Raw genomic sequence first — 16,638 nt, 5'->3', positions numbered from 1 at the left:
TCTGCATTAAGTTACTACAATTTAAGAAAAGTATCAGCGTATTTATACCAGCTACTTAAACATTAAAGATTTGTATTATTTTTTTTTTCTTACAATATTCCGAATTCCATAGTAACAAAATATTTCGCTGACGATGCAGCGGCTATAACAATTTTCTTCTCAGTAATAAAATAGATAAAAGTCATTTAAAACAAAATTTGAAGAAAAAAACATTTAAAATACTCATAAAATAATCATTATTTTCTTATCAGAAGGGCTTTACAGCTAGCTTCGTTTCGTCTCATTAAAACGATAAATGTATTTCTTTTGTTTTTACGAGTTAAACTACAAGTAATAAATTAGCATTTTCAAGCGCATAAAATACTTATTTATTCTGCTTGAATCACATAAATATTTTAAGGTAATTTGAAAAAAAATATTTATCTGATTAAAAATTTTTTCTTTTCCTTTTTTTATTACTGTTTTTTTTAATATATATATTAAAAAAATATGTTTTGTGAAATTAGTGCCAATTTTTCCTATTTTTTTTAAATATATACAACTTTAATAAAAAGGCTAATATATTTTTTCTTATATTTTTTATTTATGAAAAAAAAAATTCCTGAAAAATTAATTGCTTTAAGCTATTATTGATTTCTATTTCATATTCTAATTTTAAACATAAATACGCTTTCGCACACTAATTAAAAAAAAAAAAGTACAGCTAAGCCACTTGCAAATTAAAATATGAGTAATGAATAAATATATAAGCAAATTCTTTTTCGAAATTCCTTTTCTCCTATTTAAGCTGAATTGGATTATAATTTCAAAATAATTTATATTAATGTAATTAAAATAAAATATTTTAAAATTATAATTGCACTTTATGTCAGAATAAAAATTTATTTAAAAAATAAGAGAAACTTTTACTCATTTTTATGTAAGGGAAAAAAAACGAAATAAATTTATCTTTACAAGTTTTATTCACGTTTCATTAAGTATATAATTAGGCAAACATTTATTAATTTAATTAATTTTCATCCAGTACTTTAATCGTTTTATAAATTTAATAATTAAACAAATTGTCAATATAGATTTGGGAATAAGATTTTTTAAAGTGCTATTTATTGTGAATACTGAGTTTTGCGCAAGCCAAAAAGTTATAGAATCATAATAATCATCAATTTCTGATCCACTAATAATACTAACCCACTAATCACATGATTCTAACCCGCTAATCATGCATTTCTGAATCTTACATGTATTCTGATTCCTGAGCATATTATTTCTGATCATAAATGCAGATCATGCATTTCTGATGAATGCAAGAAAATAACAGAATTAAAAAGAGATCAAAGCATATTAAGAAAAATATATGCATATAAGATAATACAATATGATACAATCAGGGTGCGAAAAAGTATCTCAAAAATCAGCTTGTTGAAATTTATCACAAAAACAAGCAGTAAAAACCTGCTGTAGACTCAAAACATGAAAGATTGTCTTGAAGTTTAAGAAAAAAAACTAGATTAAAGTTAATGGCATATCAAGTTAAAAGAAACCATAAAAATTTAGAATTGTTTTAAGAAAACATAGCTTATATTTTACGTAAATAACTGAATTTTTTTACCATGTAAGTTAGTTTTAAATCATCATCGAAAAAAAATTTGCTGTTTGCTTAAATAATTAATACATTAGAGTGTTGCCAGAAATATAATTAAAAAGAGTTTCTTATTTTGTTTCATTCTCTTCCCCATTCATCTTCAGTTTCTTTGAAAAAATCTCTCTTTTTTATGTTGTGCTTGTGAAGCTTTTATTTTGTTTTGCCACATTGGTGATTACGACAATTAATGGTAGTTTCTGTTAACATTTCTTAAGAATAATTAATAACACAGTTGATGTGTTTAAGAGAGCTTGGTGTTTAAACCATTATTTCTCATTGAATTTTTGTACAAAACTTTGTACATTCATAGGACCTGTTTCATATCAATGTTTTGCATTGTTTCGCATATAATTAATAATATTTTTTGCTTTTCTTAGTAGTAATAGGACTTTTTTATATAAATGTATGCTAAAGCGAAAGTATTCTTCTGTTCATTCCACTGGAAAGCTGTTTATTCCACTTTGCAAAATCAATGAAGAAATAAAAACAAAATGTTAAGATAGCAAGAACAAACTTTAATGATTAAATAAAAACAGCAGTTAAAATTATAAATATTGAATTTTATTGAAAATCCAAACACGTTATCAGGACAAATAAGTACGGAGGTCATATTGTTACTAGTCCATTAAAAATATACTTTGTCTTCAAAAAAATTAATTCTCTAGATTTTCCTTTTTTGAAAACTTGATCATGAATGATATCCGAAAACTTCCCTCTTCCCCACCGTAAGTTTTCACGCTTTTTTTAGGGAAATGAGAGGGATTTGAGGGAGAGAAATTTATTCTACATAGACATGTGTGAGATTGTATCTGAAGTATTTTTTCATGAAGAATCGAATGAGACTCTAAATAAATCAATAGAATGATTAGTTTAGAAGTTACATGTTTTTCTATGTATGAAACGTGCAATTTTTTACATGTCTTGTGTACACTTTTTTAAAATCGCTGTCCAGAGATTATCTGAACATATAAAGCATATTTTCTGGTTTAGGTTTTTTTAATTCTGAATTAAGTGAGCTCAATCACGAGATATAATAAATATCAAGATTTTTCTGAACTATTCATTTTATTGACTCATGTACAGTCTCATTCGATTCAGAGTGAAGAAATACATCGGAAGCAATACCTCGTCTGTATAAATTACATCGAATTCTCCCCCCTATTCACCCTCATTTTTCCTTAAATATAGGTGAAGTGTACAGTACAGAGTAGAGCAGTTCTCAGCTATTGTTTGCAGCGACTTAATAAAGCTTTCTGCGAAAAAAAAGCTTCAGGTATTAGTTTTTTCAAAGACACCCTTTTTTTGTTGCTAAAATTAGTGAACTACACCTTTTAACAGAGAATTTGCTTCACTTTTGCGCCATAACTTTGACCGATACTATAGTGTTACCCTCTTTGCCATTAGTCCTCTCCGTCACAGAAAAGCGTGCAGGATATATATATTTTTTTATTTTATACATTATTTTTTTATCAATTATAGAAAATATTGTGTATAATTTTTCTCACTTTGTACTTTTGTTTGTGTACTAAAATTGCTTCACAGAATTGCAGCAAAATTCTTAGTTTGCACTAAAATCAGTTTTACAACATCTCCCAAAAAATGAGTATAAAGTTTTAAAGGGATGCAAAAGGCATAATAAAAAAAACTACAATTAGAAATGGAGATATGATATAAAGTAAAATAAATATAAACTCTGAAAGCATTTTATAAGCACAAGATGATATACATTTATAGTGCAATCAAAAACACACAAAATAAAATTTTCTTGTATAACTCCATGTACAAATTTGTATGTACATGGAGTCCATGGTATAATGGAGAAAATGTACAAATTTGAACAAATATCTTTATAATTTTAATTATCATTATATTTTTGGGTACATAGCATTCCGCAAAAAATATTTAATGTTATTCTAATTTTCAGCCATTCAGTTAAATTAATTGCATATTGCATAATTTTTAAGCTTTTCATTTTTACGATAGTATTTGATATTAGAATTGTTCAATAGAATATTTTTAATTTTTGAAATCACTTTGGAAAATGTATATCATCTTCTGTTAAAAAAGCTTAAATTTCTGTATCAAAATTATTTAATATTTTATAATGACCGTTCTTTAACAAATATTTTTTTAAACTTTGTAAAAATGAAGGGAAATAATAAGGTGACTACTACAAACAAATTAACATTGAAGACAGAAAAAAAGTTTTCAAAATCTCACTATTCGCTAAGGTCAATAATGACAAATTTACTAAAGCCAGTTTATTTGAAAAATAAACCTTGAATGCGGCTGCTAGTAAAAGGTGAAGGAATTCTCCTTTAATTATACAAATAAATAATTTTTTTACTGAATTTAGTTATCTTTTTTGCTCCTAATGGTCTCAAAAGTAATCGGTCAGAGTGTAAAAACCTTTTATTTATATTTTTTAAATTTTTCAACTCATAATGTACTTAATTTCTTACATATTATGGTGAGCTATTAAAATTTAAACCATTTATTTCATGCCTTACCGTTCCATATTCTAAAAGACATTGCTGCAATAAATATCCGATAGCGTTACAATCCATATCAGAAAATGCACAGAAAACAGAACTACTAAAATTGTATCATCAAAAACCAATACATTTATTTGGAATAAAGAACATGACAAACTATTGAATAAAATCATTTCATGTCAACATTAAAACTTTAATTCTACCGACGAGTGGTCTCAAAATACCAAGACTAATTCAGATCTTTTTCTCTCTCTTCAATCGATCGAGTCATATCTAACCTGGAGCATTATTCTCTGTCACAATTCATACCTAACTAAGAATATTCTCTATGTATATCTCACCGTATGACCCAACCAAATCTCATCCTTATCTGTGATACTAAGTTATTGCCAAGAGAAATAGAGAATCCAGGAAGTTATAGTTATCGATTCCTTTGCGAACCTCTGCGCACGAAGTCATTATCTTCCCTGGAACAAGACAGTTATTATATATTTCAATGATTTAGCCCTAAAGGTGCATGCACGTTGATTGCGAGAAGATCTCAGCAACGTCTCTCGTGGGATATTTGTTACAGCACCGTAATAATTTCAAGGATGTATTTTGCGAGAAACGCAAAAAGGAAATAAAAGCGTCTACGGAAGCTTGAATTTTCTTTCATTTCATTTTGAAGATTGTATATATTGCTTCTTATTCTTAGATATTGAACGCTTCATTTTAGAGCTTCGTTTTCCAAAGACTTGATCGTTAAACTTGATCGTTAATTAATTTATGTACATAAGTGTAAATGCATAACGTACATGAGGAGTTTTCCTGTTTTCGAAATTAAAATATTTATTCTCTAAATGTCGGACAATAATTATCAGTATGTGTTAGATGAAGCTAAAATCTTTAAGTTACGATAATACTTAAATCTTAAATCTTCGAGATGTTACATATCTACGTAATTCCGTGGAGCCCTATGTAATTTATTATAGTATGTATTTCAATGATTTATTCCTAAAGGTTCATGGACGTTCATTGAAAAAAATCTCAAAAGCTTCTCTCATGGGATATTTGCTACAGCGCTGCAATAATTTCAAAAATGTATATTGCGAGAAATGCGGAAGGAAATAAAAGTGTCTACGGAAGCTTGATTTTTTAAAAATTCCTTTTAAGAATGATGTCTGGTCCTTCTTACAGTTGTTTTGAGCTCTTCATTTTATAAAAATGTTTTCTAAATGCTTAATCGTCGATCATAAAATTGCAAAGGTAGTTTCAATGATTTATCCATAAAAGTGCATGCACGTTGATTGCGAAAGGATCTCATAAGCGTCTCTCATGGTATATTTGCTACATCGTTGTAATAATTACAAGGATGTATATAGCGAGAAATGCGGAAAGAAATAAAAACGTCTACGGAAGCTTGATTTTTTTAAAATTTCTTTTTAAAAATGATGTCTGGTCCTTCTTACAGTAGTTTTGAGCTCATCATTTCATAACAACGTTTTCTAAATGCTTAATCGTTAATCCTAAAATTGCAAAGATAGTTTCGATGATTTATCCATAAAATTGCATGCACGTTGATTGCGAAAAGATCTCAGAAGCGTCTCTCATGAGATATTTGCTACATCGTTGTAATAATTACAAGGATCGTTGTAATAATTACAAGGATGTATTTCACGAGGAATGTGGAAAAAAATAGAAGAGTTTACGGAAGCTTGAATTTTCTCTTATTTCCTTTTAAAAATTATGTGCCGTGCTTCTTACAGTAGTTACGAGCTCTTCATTTTACAACAATGTTTTCTAAATACTGAATCTCAAATTAAATTACATACATAAGTAGAAATAAATAACTTACATGAAATGTTTTCTATAATAAAATAAAGTAATTATTCTCTGATTACGGGTAAATAATAATCTGTAATTGCTAGATGAAGCTGGAATTTCAAAGTACTTCGAGATGTTACAAATCTCTGTACTCCAGGGAAGTTCCACAGTAAAATATATATTATGTATTTCAAAGATTTAGAATAAAGATGCATGCATGTTTATTCCAAAAAGGTTTTAGCAGAGTGAATGGCTTCTTTTAGTTCCTCAATTATTCCTGGTTTTTGTTCTCATATACGGTTTGAAAAAGGAAAATTAAAAAATTATCTGGTGGATTTAAGTCAACTTTGCTGGGTTCAAATGGGTGCCAGTCTGACAGTTGGAAACCATTTAAAGTAGGAAATTGATTTAAACAATTTTTATTATAAAAACTTCGAAATAGTAAAGTAAAATGGAAAAACGCAAAGCTAAAAGCAGCTAAAACCAGATTCGTCTTATGTAAACAATTTAAATAAAAAGTTGGAAACCAAAAACAAGCAAATTGAAATTTTAAAGATATGTATGTAAGCAAAAACGGCATTTAATCAGGAGGCTGACAGGAGTCCTTCTGCAGTCAGTGGTTCAACCAAAATGATGGTTCATCGGTGTTTCAACCCTTGATGGTTCATAATGGAAAACTAAATAGGAAAATGAAACACCTCGAAAATTCAAATATTGAAATACTATTCAAATATTAAATATAAATATTGAATATGTGAAACTGTGAAAGCACTAAATACACTGAGAAAACACTAATAAGAACATGTCTACATATAAGAATAATAAAGATAAAGTTACAGTTAGAAAAACCATTTGAAATATAAATTGCCAGATTTCTACACATTTAAATGAAATTTAAAAATCGATAGTGCTGACCCCTTTCGAGAGCCTGAGATTCTGACCCCTGAGAATAATAAAGATAAAGTTACAGTTTGAAAAACCATATGAAATATAAATTGCCAGATTTCTACACACTTAAAAGAAATTCAAAAATCGATAGTGCTGACTCCTTTCGAAAAACTTGAAAAAGAGAGCAAAACAGTCAATGATTAAAAAACTATCCAATAAAGTACTGCCATCTATATTCTTGAATTATCATTCTCTATAGTTTTTCTTCTGAGTTTTCAGCAGTAGTATCAAAAAAAGATATCTCACATTATCTGAAATCTCCAACTTTCTTCAAGAAAAAATCGTAGTTTCGCTTCTATTGTAACCTGAATTTCTGAAAATTGGGTTCTATAAAGATTTCCTCCAATTTTCGACATCGATTTTCTAAGAATTGCACATCGTTCTAAATCGTTTTTCTAATTCTGCATGATTCACGTTCCATAAAAGGAAAAGAATTGTCATGTGCTATGACAAAGAGCAGAGGAAGAGATTTAAAAAAGATATCACTGTCAGGGGCGAAGTTTTTTTTGTTTCCTTGCTTCCAAACGTTTTCATACAGCGTAATTAGATTCTCAAGTTACGCTTTTAAATGACTTGTTCTTATTGATGTCACAGGAAAACCAGAAAGCTTCTAACATTTTTCAGCCTTTAAAATAAGGAATTTTATGGTATTATTCCTTTTATCTTGCATGTATCCACGATTGAAGCACATCCAGGAAAATTGAGATCCTTCATTTGGGTCCTAATCTTGCTGTAAATAACCTATGAACCACTTCTTAGATACTCTCTATTATCATCTGTGACGACCAGATGGTTTCGTGGGGAGCGATTTGGTGAACTAATACTTCTTAAGGAGATTCTTGTTTTAATTAAAGTTTTTCCAAATACGCTGAATTTCTTTAATTTATTTTTTTAATTAAAGCTGCAGTAGAAAAGCAATACTAGAAAATATTTTTAAATTTTGATAGCACTTAATGCATGGACATATAATTATCATTTATTTATATGCATTCTGTAGGGAGAATGTTTTTTTAAATCGCATTTATCAGACGAAACATAAAACTTATTATTTTGTCTCAAAAATGTGATTAGACAAAATGCCTCATTTCGCTATTACTAGAAAAAAATTCTCCGGAAACAACGAAAATTTTGGCAGTTCGGTTAAAAAATGGAAAAGAGAAAAAATTATATGTTACGATATTTTCGATTCCCGTTCACAATGAAAAACTATTTGTCAGGTAAGTGGGCCTCAAAACATTAACTACAAAGCGGAAAAATTACAGTTGATAATTTTTCAGTAATTCTGAGAATATGAGAGGAGAGCACTGAGGACTTTCAAAAAAAAAAAATTTTGCTACGACCTTCACTGATTGTTTGAGGTACATTTGTCATTTATGTTTTCGAATTTGTATCAAAATGAAAAGTTTTGCTATGTATAATGTGGTTTCTGTTTACAAAATAGATTGCTTTTTCAAAAATTATAGAAATACCACTGTAGCTAGGGATAATTTTTTTCTATCCTGTGTCAGGCGATAACAATATTAACCACATATAAAATCATGATCTAAATTTTACAAAAAATATGGTTCACCCAAGTCCTTTGGTATTGGTGACAAAAGCGTTTATGAAAATTTGTGGAATGAAACAACTTATACATCACGTTTAACATAAGATGGAACAATATCCTGTAAGAAGGGTAATCAGACTGACCTTTGCCTTCAACTGCACTGAGAAAAATTTGCACCAGGTCAGATGTTCCAAGATTGATAAGTTAATAATTTGATGATATTTTCAAAATATTCCTATATAAATATTTTAAACTTTTAAGCGTGAACATAGACGAACTGTGGATCAGAAGTGCTAACTGAATTCAAAAGTGCAGAATTTATCTCAAGAATACTTTTCTATCCATAGAATTCTAACACGAATGCATCCGGATATATTCCATTTCAGTATTTCGAAAGTAAAGATTTTTTTTCTCTTTCGATTTTCTAAAATTTGCTAAGCCGTGAAATCTTTCATTGTAGCATTAATAAATCAATATATAAACTTTTAAGTATGTTAATTTTACAATTTGTGCCTCACTCAACTCTTAAACATAAATTAAAATCTAAGTGTAACCGAAGTTAATTAGAAAAATTCAACGAAAATATTAAAATTTCTATTCTTAGCAATGTTTCTTTCACAACTAAGATGTTTTAATAAGGTAGAGAAAATCTTTCTTCGAGATCAAAATTGGAAGCATAGCTTAACCAAGCAAATCCTTTAAGATATTTAGATAATTAAACACTCCAACGTTTCAGAAATCAGTTTTAACAAAAGTTTCTTTTCACAGCTAATTGGTGTGGAACCATGAGAACTTCTGAATCGCCTTAGGTTTATTACATATCTTGTTATCTTAGTAAATTATTTCCAGCCCTTGAGCACAATCTGAGAATAAAAGGTACGATCTTAAATAATAAACCTTCTAAGATCTAACTTAATACAACAGGCATGTTGTACCTCTAGGGCATTTGGAGTGAATATGTTTGTTCAACAAATTGTAACAATCTAAAACTAAAAAGAAACTCTATTCCGTGAGATTGAGCTGGTTATTTGATGCTCAAAGCAAACGTTCTAATTATTTTAATACACTTAAAGGTCAAATTCAGTTAGGCAACAGTCTATTTACGTAAAATCAATAAAAAAAACGCATTCACAGCTCCAGTTAATTATGTTTACCATTGTTCAAAATACGTTTTTTCTGTAATTCTCATTTGTTTAATCACAGAATATGGAAGTTTTTTGCGTTCATTCTATTTTCGCTTCACTTTGTTATCGAAGATAATAAGAAAATCTTGATTAATAAAAGAGAATAGTGTTATCCATAGAGAATTTTAGATATAAAATTATTTTTTTTAATTATTCTGCTTTTGTAGCATATTAAAATAATGGGAACAATGAAGTGAATAATTGTTTGACAAAAAGATCTTTACTTTTGCATCGTTTTTTAAGTCACACAAGGAAAATAAATTAGTTTTTATTCAGCTAAAAACAATGAGGAAGAAAATTGATTTTCACTTTTTAGTACTTTTTTTATTTACCTTTTCTATAAGGTGATAAAAATTTGCTTAATTGTTTGAATATAATTTCAATATTATAATTTGCACCTTCTTTTAAAACGGAAATTAATAAAAGTAAAAAAAATACGATTATTATTCCTTAAAAAACATTACTTAGGCTTTTATAAAAATAAGCTTTAATTAATATACGTAAAATTAATTTCGCATATACAATTGTTATAAAATTTTTCTTTAGAATAAACATTTTCTTGAAATAAAAATTTAATTCCTATAAATACCCTCTTCCAAAAATATATTGTCTTTCTGATGTTCTCAAATAAAATTTTAATTTTTTGTAAACTGGAAAATACAACAATTCACTGGTATGTGAAACATAAGGTAGAAGAGCTCAAGGCAATATTACTGAATCACATTTAAAAAATTATTCACATAATACATAATATTGATGTTCAACTGATATTTTAGACAAGAATTATTACAATAAGTGATAAGGTGTTTCTGAGGACATCTAGAGAAATTTCTAAAAACATGCAAATTATAGATTTGGAAACAATACTAAGGAACAATTTAATGGAACAATTATACCTTGAAAAAATTGGCTTTGAAACAAGTCTCATCAATTGAATTAATTTAAGTTCAAATTTATTTTTTTATCAATATTTACAAATGAAACTTATAAACAAAAGTTGAAAAGTTGTTTGTTTGATGTAAGAGAAACAAGTTTTTTTCTTTCGTGCCAGGGTCCGAACTTTTGATCCTAATGAAATGAAGTAGGGCTTTTATATATAAATTAGTTAAAGAATTGTATTTAAAATTTTGTTGATTAATATAAAGTTTATGAGTGTTTTTTTCCATCGAAATATTATTTATTTAGTATTTAATATATCATTTTTAGGAGAAAAATCAATGACAGCATGATATTTCAATGTTGTAGAGTGAGCAATGTTCCCACAAAAGGCATGGATTATTTGTATTTTTCAGGTTATTTGTGATAACGGTACACACGTTAACTGTTATAAATATTGAGCCTATCTCTTATTGAGAATTTGTGTGCAAATACTTTACACAAAACATTTCTTAATTCCTTGCTAAAGTTTAAATAGCTTTAATAAACTTCAAATTAAAGTGATATCAACTTGTTATTGAGGTTATTTTTTGTTCTGAGTTAATCTACACATTAATTTACAGAGATATCATTTATTTATAGTTTTGCAACAACCTTATGAAGTCCATGTGTCAGATCATTTTGTAATAAGAGGAAGTACTGCTGTATTATTGTGTCATAGTCCACCAGCCGTGAGATCATTCATAAAAGTAATGCTGTGGTTGCGAGATGATGGAGTCAGCATTGGTTCACCAGGTACAATAGGTCAGTATAATTTTACTAACTTTAATTATAAAACTTACGCAACTTTTATGTAACCCTTACTATGAGCGTGCTGATGATAACAGTCTTAGATGAGCTGGAGTTTCCAGCTGCTTACGAAATACCTACTACAAACCTTGATCAAAATATTGTAATTGCTAACGAAATGATAAGTAATAAATAAAACCCAGGATAATACACGTGCAATAAACATGAATTTATTGACTAACACTTTAGAAATCATTATTCACACACTGTGAATTAAGATTAATAATAAAGGTTTATATTGAAAAACTACTTTATCATTTAATAGTACTTAACATGGAAACTCCAATTATATACTATTGTAACGTAAAAACTACTTTTTTTGTTGATTTCCCATGTATGTAAAAGTTTTCACATATTTTGTTCCTTTTGTTTTCAGTTTTAGAGCAGTCTTAATCAGTACCAAACATACTGATTGTTCCTATCTTAGTTTATTTACTACCTCTTAAAATTGCATCAATTGCCAAAATACTATAAGAGCCTATTACCAAAATTGAATAAGCAACATAGGCGTCAATAATAAATGTTTTTTTTTACCTTCTTCTAAGCTAATTAGTAACGTTTCTACATTAGTTTCGCTCTTTTGAGCATAGTTTTTTTTTGTTTCAATTTGTACTTATTACAAAAAATAATTAAGCATTTTTCACTAAGAAAAATACTATGGGCAAAGCTACAAGAATATAATAAAGTTTACCGTGTATTATTTGGCACTATGGACATACCAAGAAGCTCAGTAATATTTACTGAAGTGCTTTAGTAATGATTTTGTCAAATCAATAGTGAAATATAATTTTGTAATCTATGATAAAATTGTGCATATTTTTGTATTTTTATCATGATACTTTAGAGCATGATATTAAAACCATTTAGCCAGTTAAATTTACTTTTAATTTCTTTTATTTTATAATGAATGTGTGGTAATTAGAATTAAAATTTCAAAAACTAGAATTTCTGGTAAACCATTTCCTTTCGAGCAGAACATTTACAGAATTAATGGTTTAAATATCAAATATTTTTGCTTTATTAAAGAAAAATATGTTTTTTATTTCTTTTTCTGAAATTTCATTAACATACAGTGCGGTAATTGCACCAGAACATATTTTCAAAGTTATTTAAGCAAGTCAATAATAAAAATTTTGATGATTCTCCAAAACTAATTAGTATTATTCTTCCATTTATTTAACTTATATTTTTTATTTTAAATACTTTATTTAGGTTTATATAAGCACTTTTTTTAAGCATATATGAAAGCTAAAAGACGCATGGTCTTAAATTACTTCAAAAATAATAATTTAGTAAAGTAGCTCGTCTATGCTACCACGTTTATTGTGATCATTGAGTTTATATTTCATAACGAATAAAAAAATATGTAAATATCTGATATTAAACACTAAATTCTTTTTCTTGATGAGAGCTGTATGATAGCAAACATCAATGACTCAATATTTAAAATATTTGAAGGGACAAAATCATCTGTGATTTCATTATTATCAAATACCAATTCCATAATGTATGAAAAATATATAACTATGAAAAACATATAACCCATAAAATAACCACGTAATAATTCGATTAATGTCAATAACCACACAATGTGTAAATTAATTGCTTGTTGAATGTAATAAAAACAGCCAACTTTGAAGCCATAGTAGTTTGAAAATGTAAGTTTTTATAAAATCAAGCATCGACTTTTTCACGAATCATTTATTTATTTTCATCAAATGTCTCCAATAACAATCTTTTTATTTTTATTAGTTGATTTCTCTCAAAATACCAAAAACACAAACATTTATTTTGCTCGAGTAAAGATTCCCATAAATTTCAAAAGTGGTATTGACTAATACGATCTACAAGCTTAGTTGTCAATATTTATTCAACAGCGTTGAGTTTTATTGTGGACATAGCTGTATTTATAGGAGCGTTCGAGCAGCAACTTTTGTAAAATGTCACCACATCAAATTTTTTACAGCATTTTTATGGTACACGTGTCTGCCATTTGTACCGAAGATATGGTATATACTGAGTTGCACTGAAAGTTTACTCATAGAAACCAGAAATTTATGTCAACATTTGGATCTTCCCCTTTTTATTTTCTAAAATTCAGAGTAGTTTTCTTCTTTGCGTTTTGGCTCGTAAATTATTGGAGAATGGTTGTTTTCGTTAAAAAGACTCATGAAATAAAAGATCACCAATATTATTGCGTAGTTTTTACGATAATTAAAGAATGTTTTTTTTAAAGATTGTTACCAATTTTTGATGAAATTGTTTACTTTATCTCAATGAAAAAGATAATTAATAGCATTTTTAAATAGAAGTCGTTAAAATTATCTTGAAAAATCATGTCAGATGTATTTTTTTTATTTATGTGTTATAAAATTACGAATAAATGATTTATAATTAAAGGTGAACATATTGACATTTAGGAAAAATTTTCCAATTGATTCTTTAACGAATCTGTTTCTTCTTTATTTTACGTTTCGTCTATGACATGAAAAAATGTTTACCTTTGTGTACTTGTTTTTGCATTTTTTTTTAACAATACTATCTGAGTTTCCAATATATTTCTTGAATGTATCTTGTTCTAGTCTTATATTACAAGTTTTTTTTTAAAGTATTATTTTTTTTATTGATTTTCAAACTGTCTTATAGCAAGATTGATTTGAATATATATTCAAATTAACTATGCATTAGTTACTTGTTATTGACTAAGCTCCATATTTCTGGTTGGTGTAATTAACGCGGTTCGCTCAAACCAGCTGCAGTTAAAATAATTTTCTATGTTGCTGAAAAAGATAAAAAGAATATTAAACATTATTTATATTTTAATCCATTATGTAGTAGTATGTTTTTTGTCCATATTATTTTATAATAGAAAAACAATTATTTTTAAATCAAGAATTATGACAACATTTTAAAACTATGAATCAGTTTAATCAAAACTAAGGAAATCAAGCTAGTGCTCAAATTTTAAAATTGAAAGCAATTTAGAGTATGAATTACTTTTTCCATGCCATTAATTGCTCTACTTGCTCCACGTCAGAAAACTACACTGTAAGAAATCAAATTACAGTAAAAAGTACTGGCATTTTGGATGCCAGTACTTTTTGCTGTAAAATCCATTTTTATTATTTAACTCTTATGGAACAAAGAATCCAATTTACCATAAGTTTAGCTGAAGTACTTACTATAAAGTAACAAAATTACTGTAGTTAAATAAATCTTAAAAACAAAGGTATAAAGCTTTACGGTGAAAATAAATGTTACTCTTAACTGTATTTTACAGATGATGTACACATCGTGCCAGTACTTTTTACCATAAATTGATCCGGATCCGCCAGTGTAATTAATTATTATATCTGCCTCATCTAATAAAATATAATTAATCTATGTAACCTTGATGTGAAGACCTTATACTGTAAGAAATTCAAAAAATTACGGAATGAAGTGACTGCGCTTTGAGATCATCATCCGTACTATCCATTTTAATATAAAATATTATACCGTAATTATTACAGTGATATTTATTTAATTAGAATTTTTCAGTTATTTTATAGTAAATATTACTATAAAAATTACCTATATCAGATTTTTGGTATCGTACGATTTTACGTTCTAAATGATCTCTGCTGTAAAAAGTAGCGTCACTCAGGGAACTAGTACTTCTTTACGGTAAATTGATTCTGGTTTTTCAGGGTATCTACTTTATTACCTTTTTGATGATTCTGTTTTTCGACAATGAAGAAGGCTTTTGTGTACAAAATTCTCTCCTTAGATATGTTTCACTAACGTTATTTATCTATATTCTTATAGCTAAGATTTCGAAAAAATTGTTAAATATATTTAATTCAGACAGTTTGTTCTTATTTGTTAAAATATCATAATAATCTGTTTTGAAAAATAACCTTTGAAATTACAACTTTGGGAAAGTACTGATATTTTGGATACTTTGTAAAGATACTGATTAATTAAAAAAAATTAATATGAAGTAACAAAATGTGTAAGAAAGATAAGAAAGGGAAGAGAGAGATATTAAATACATTTAACAGATTATACCTTACCTTAAAATACAGTATAAACTGTAATATCTATCTATCTATCTATCTATCTATCTATCTATCTATCTATCTATCTATCTATCTATCTATCTATCTATATATATATCTATATATATATATATATATATATATATATATATCGTTATCAAAATCTGGTTTATATGGATCCCCTTTTTCCAGGTTTTTAGTTTTTTTTTCTAACTTTTCCGAAAATATGCTAGTGTTTACCTTTTACTTGCAAAATGAGGTAAACTTTTAGTATAGTCGACTTGTTTTTGCATTTTTTCTATGCATAAAAAAGAAATACATATTATGTTTAAGTAGCACTTTGGTTTGTTTAAAAAAAGTTCTATGTTTTATTTATTTATATTAACCACTTAAATATGTAAAAACGTTTTAATTTAGTTGTTCGCTATGTGTTTGGAACAAAACATAATCTAATTTCGCTGCTAATTCAGTTTTAATATAATGCCGGTTATGTTTCAAACTTAATTTTGTCAAAAAAAGGTTCATTAACATGTTAATTAAAAATGCTTTTACAGACTTAAAAAATCGAATCAGTAATATTGAATTGAAATTTTGTAATAAAAAAAACGTATTTTGTATTATATTTTCATCAAATTTGGTTTTCATATCGCATTATATTGTTAAAAATATATTAATGCTATAAATATAGATTTATGGTGAATTTGCTTTATGTTTGTGACAATATATCTAATATATATTGCAATAAATGTGATTCTTTTTTTCATATTTCGCGCTTTGGAACTACTTCCGCATAAAGGTTCATAATATGACATGTTTCATATAAGATATGTTTGTATAAGTTTCATAATACGATATTGATATACATAATTTGAAAAATTTCAAAAATTCACACTGAAACAATTTTATCCAACCCATTTCGTTATATGACACCAAAAGCTTTTTAGAAGAGATCTTTATTAAAGTGCAGGAAACAAGTTCTATTATGTATTGAAACAAACACGTTCGCTCTTTCTCAAACATTATTCTATGAAAGATTAAAACATTAAGTTTCATAATCCCATTCTCCTCTCAACAAAGCACTTATGTACAAAAATTTACACCGAAACAATTTTCTCGAACCCATTCCATTTTATAAACACCAAAATGAAAGAAACCAAACCATTATTTCAACTTCACAGGAAAGGAAGCTGTATTTTTTTCTTCTATTCCCCAAATCTTTATCCTCCTTTAGCCTGAGGATACAAACTGAAGA

The 16,638-nt window shown here is 27.3% G+C and overlaps 1 protein-coding gene across 1 annotated transcript in view; it reads left to right on the top strand.

The window, feature by feature from the left end:
• The window catches only part of LOC107452990 (cell adhesion molecule Dscam1), a gene marked incomplete in the record, with an annotated part of 286,344 nt that overhangs the window by 88,108 nt on the left and 181,598 nt on the right, over positions 1–16,638 (top strand). Inside the window, 1 exon segment of the mRNA XM_071184722.1 lies at positions 11,140–11,301. Within this exon segment, the coding sequence (XP_071040823.1) occupies positions 11,140–11,301 (162 nt within the window).

This window comes from Parasteatoda tepidariorum, chromosome 8 (assembly GCF_043381705.1).
Source record: "Parasteatoda tepidariorum isolate YZ-2023 chromosome 8, CAS_Ptep_4.0, whole genome shotgun sequence".
NCBI classification, from domain to species: Eukaryota; Metazoa; Arthropoda; class Arachnida; order Araneae; family Theridiidae; genus Parasteatoda; species Parasteatoda tepidariorum.
Note: the sequence above shows the minus strand (reverse complement) of the source record. Positions and strands in the feature narration are given on the sequence as shown.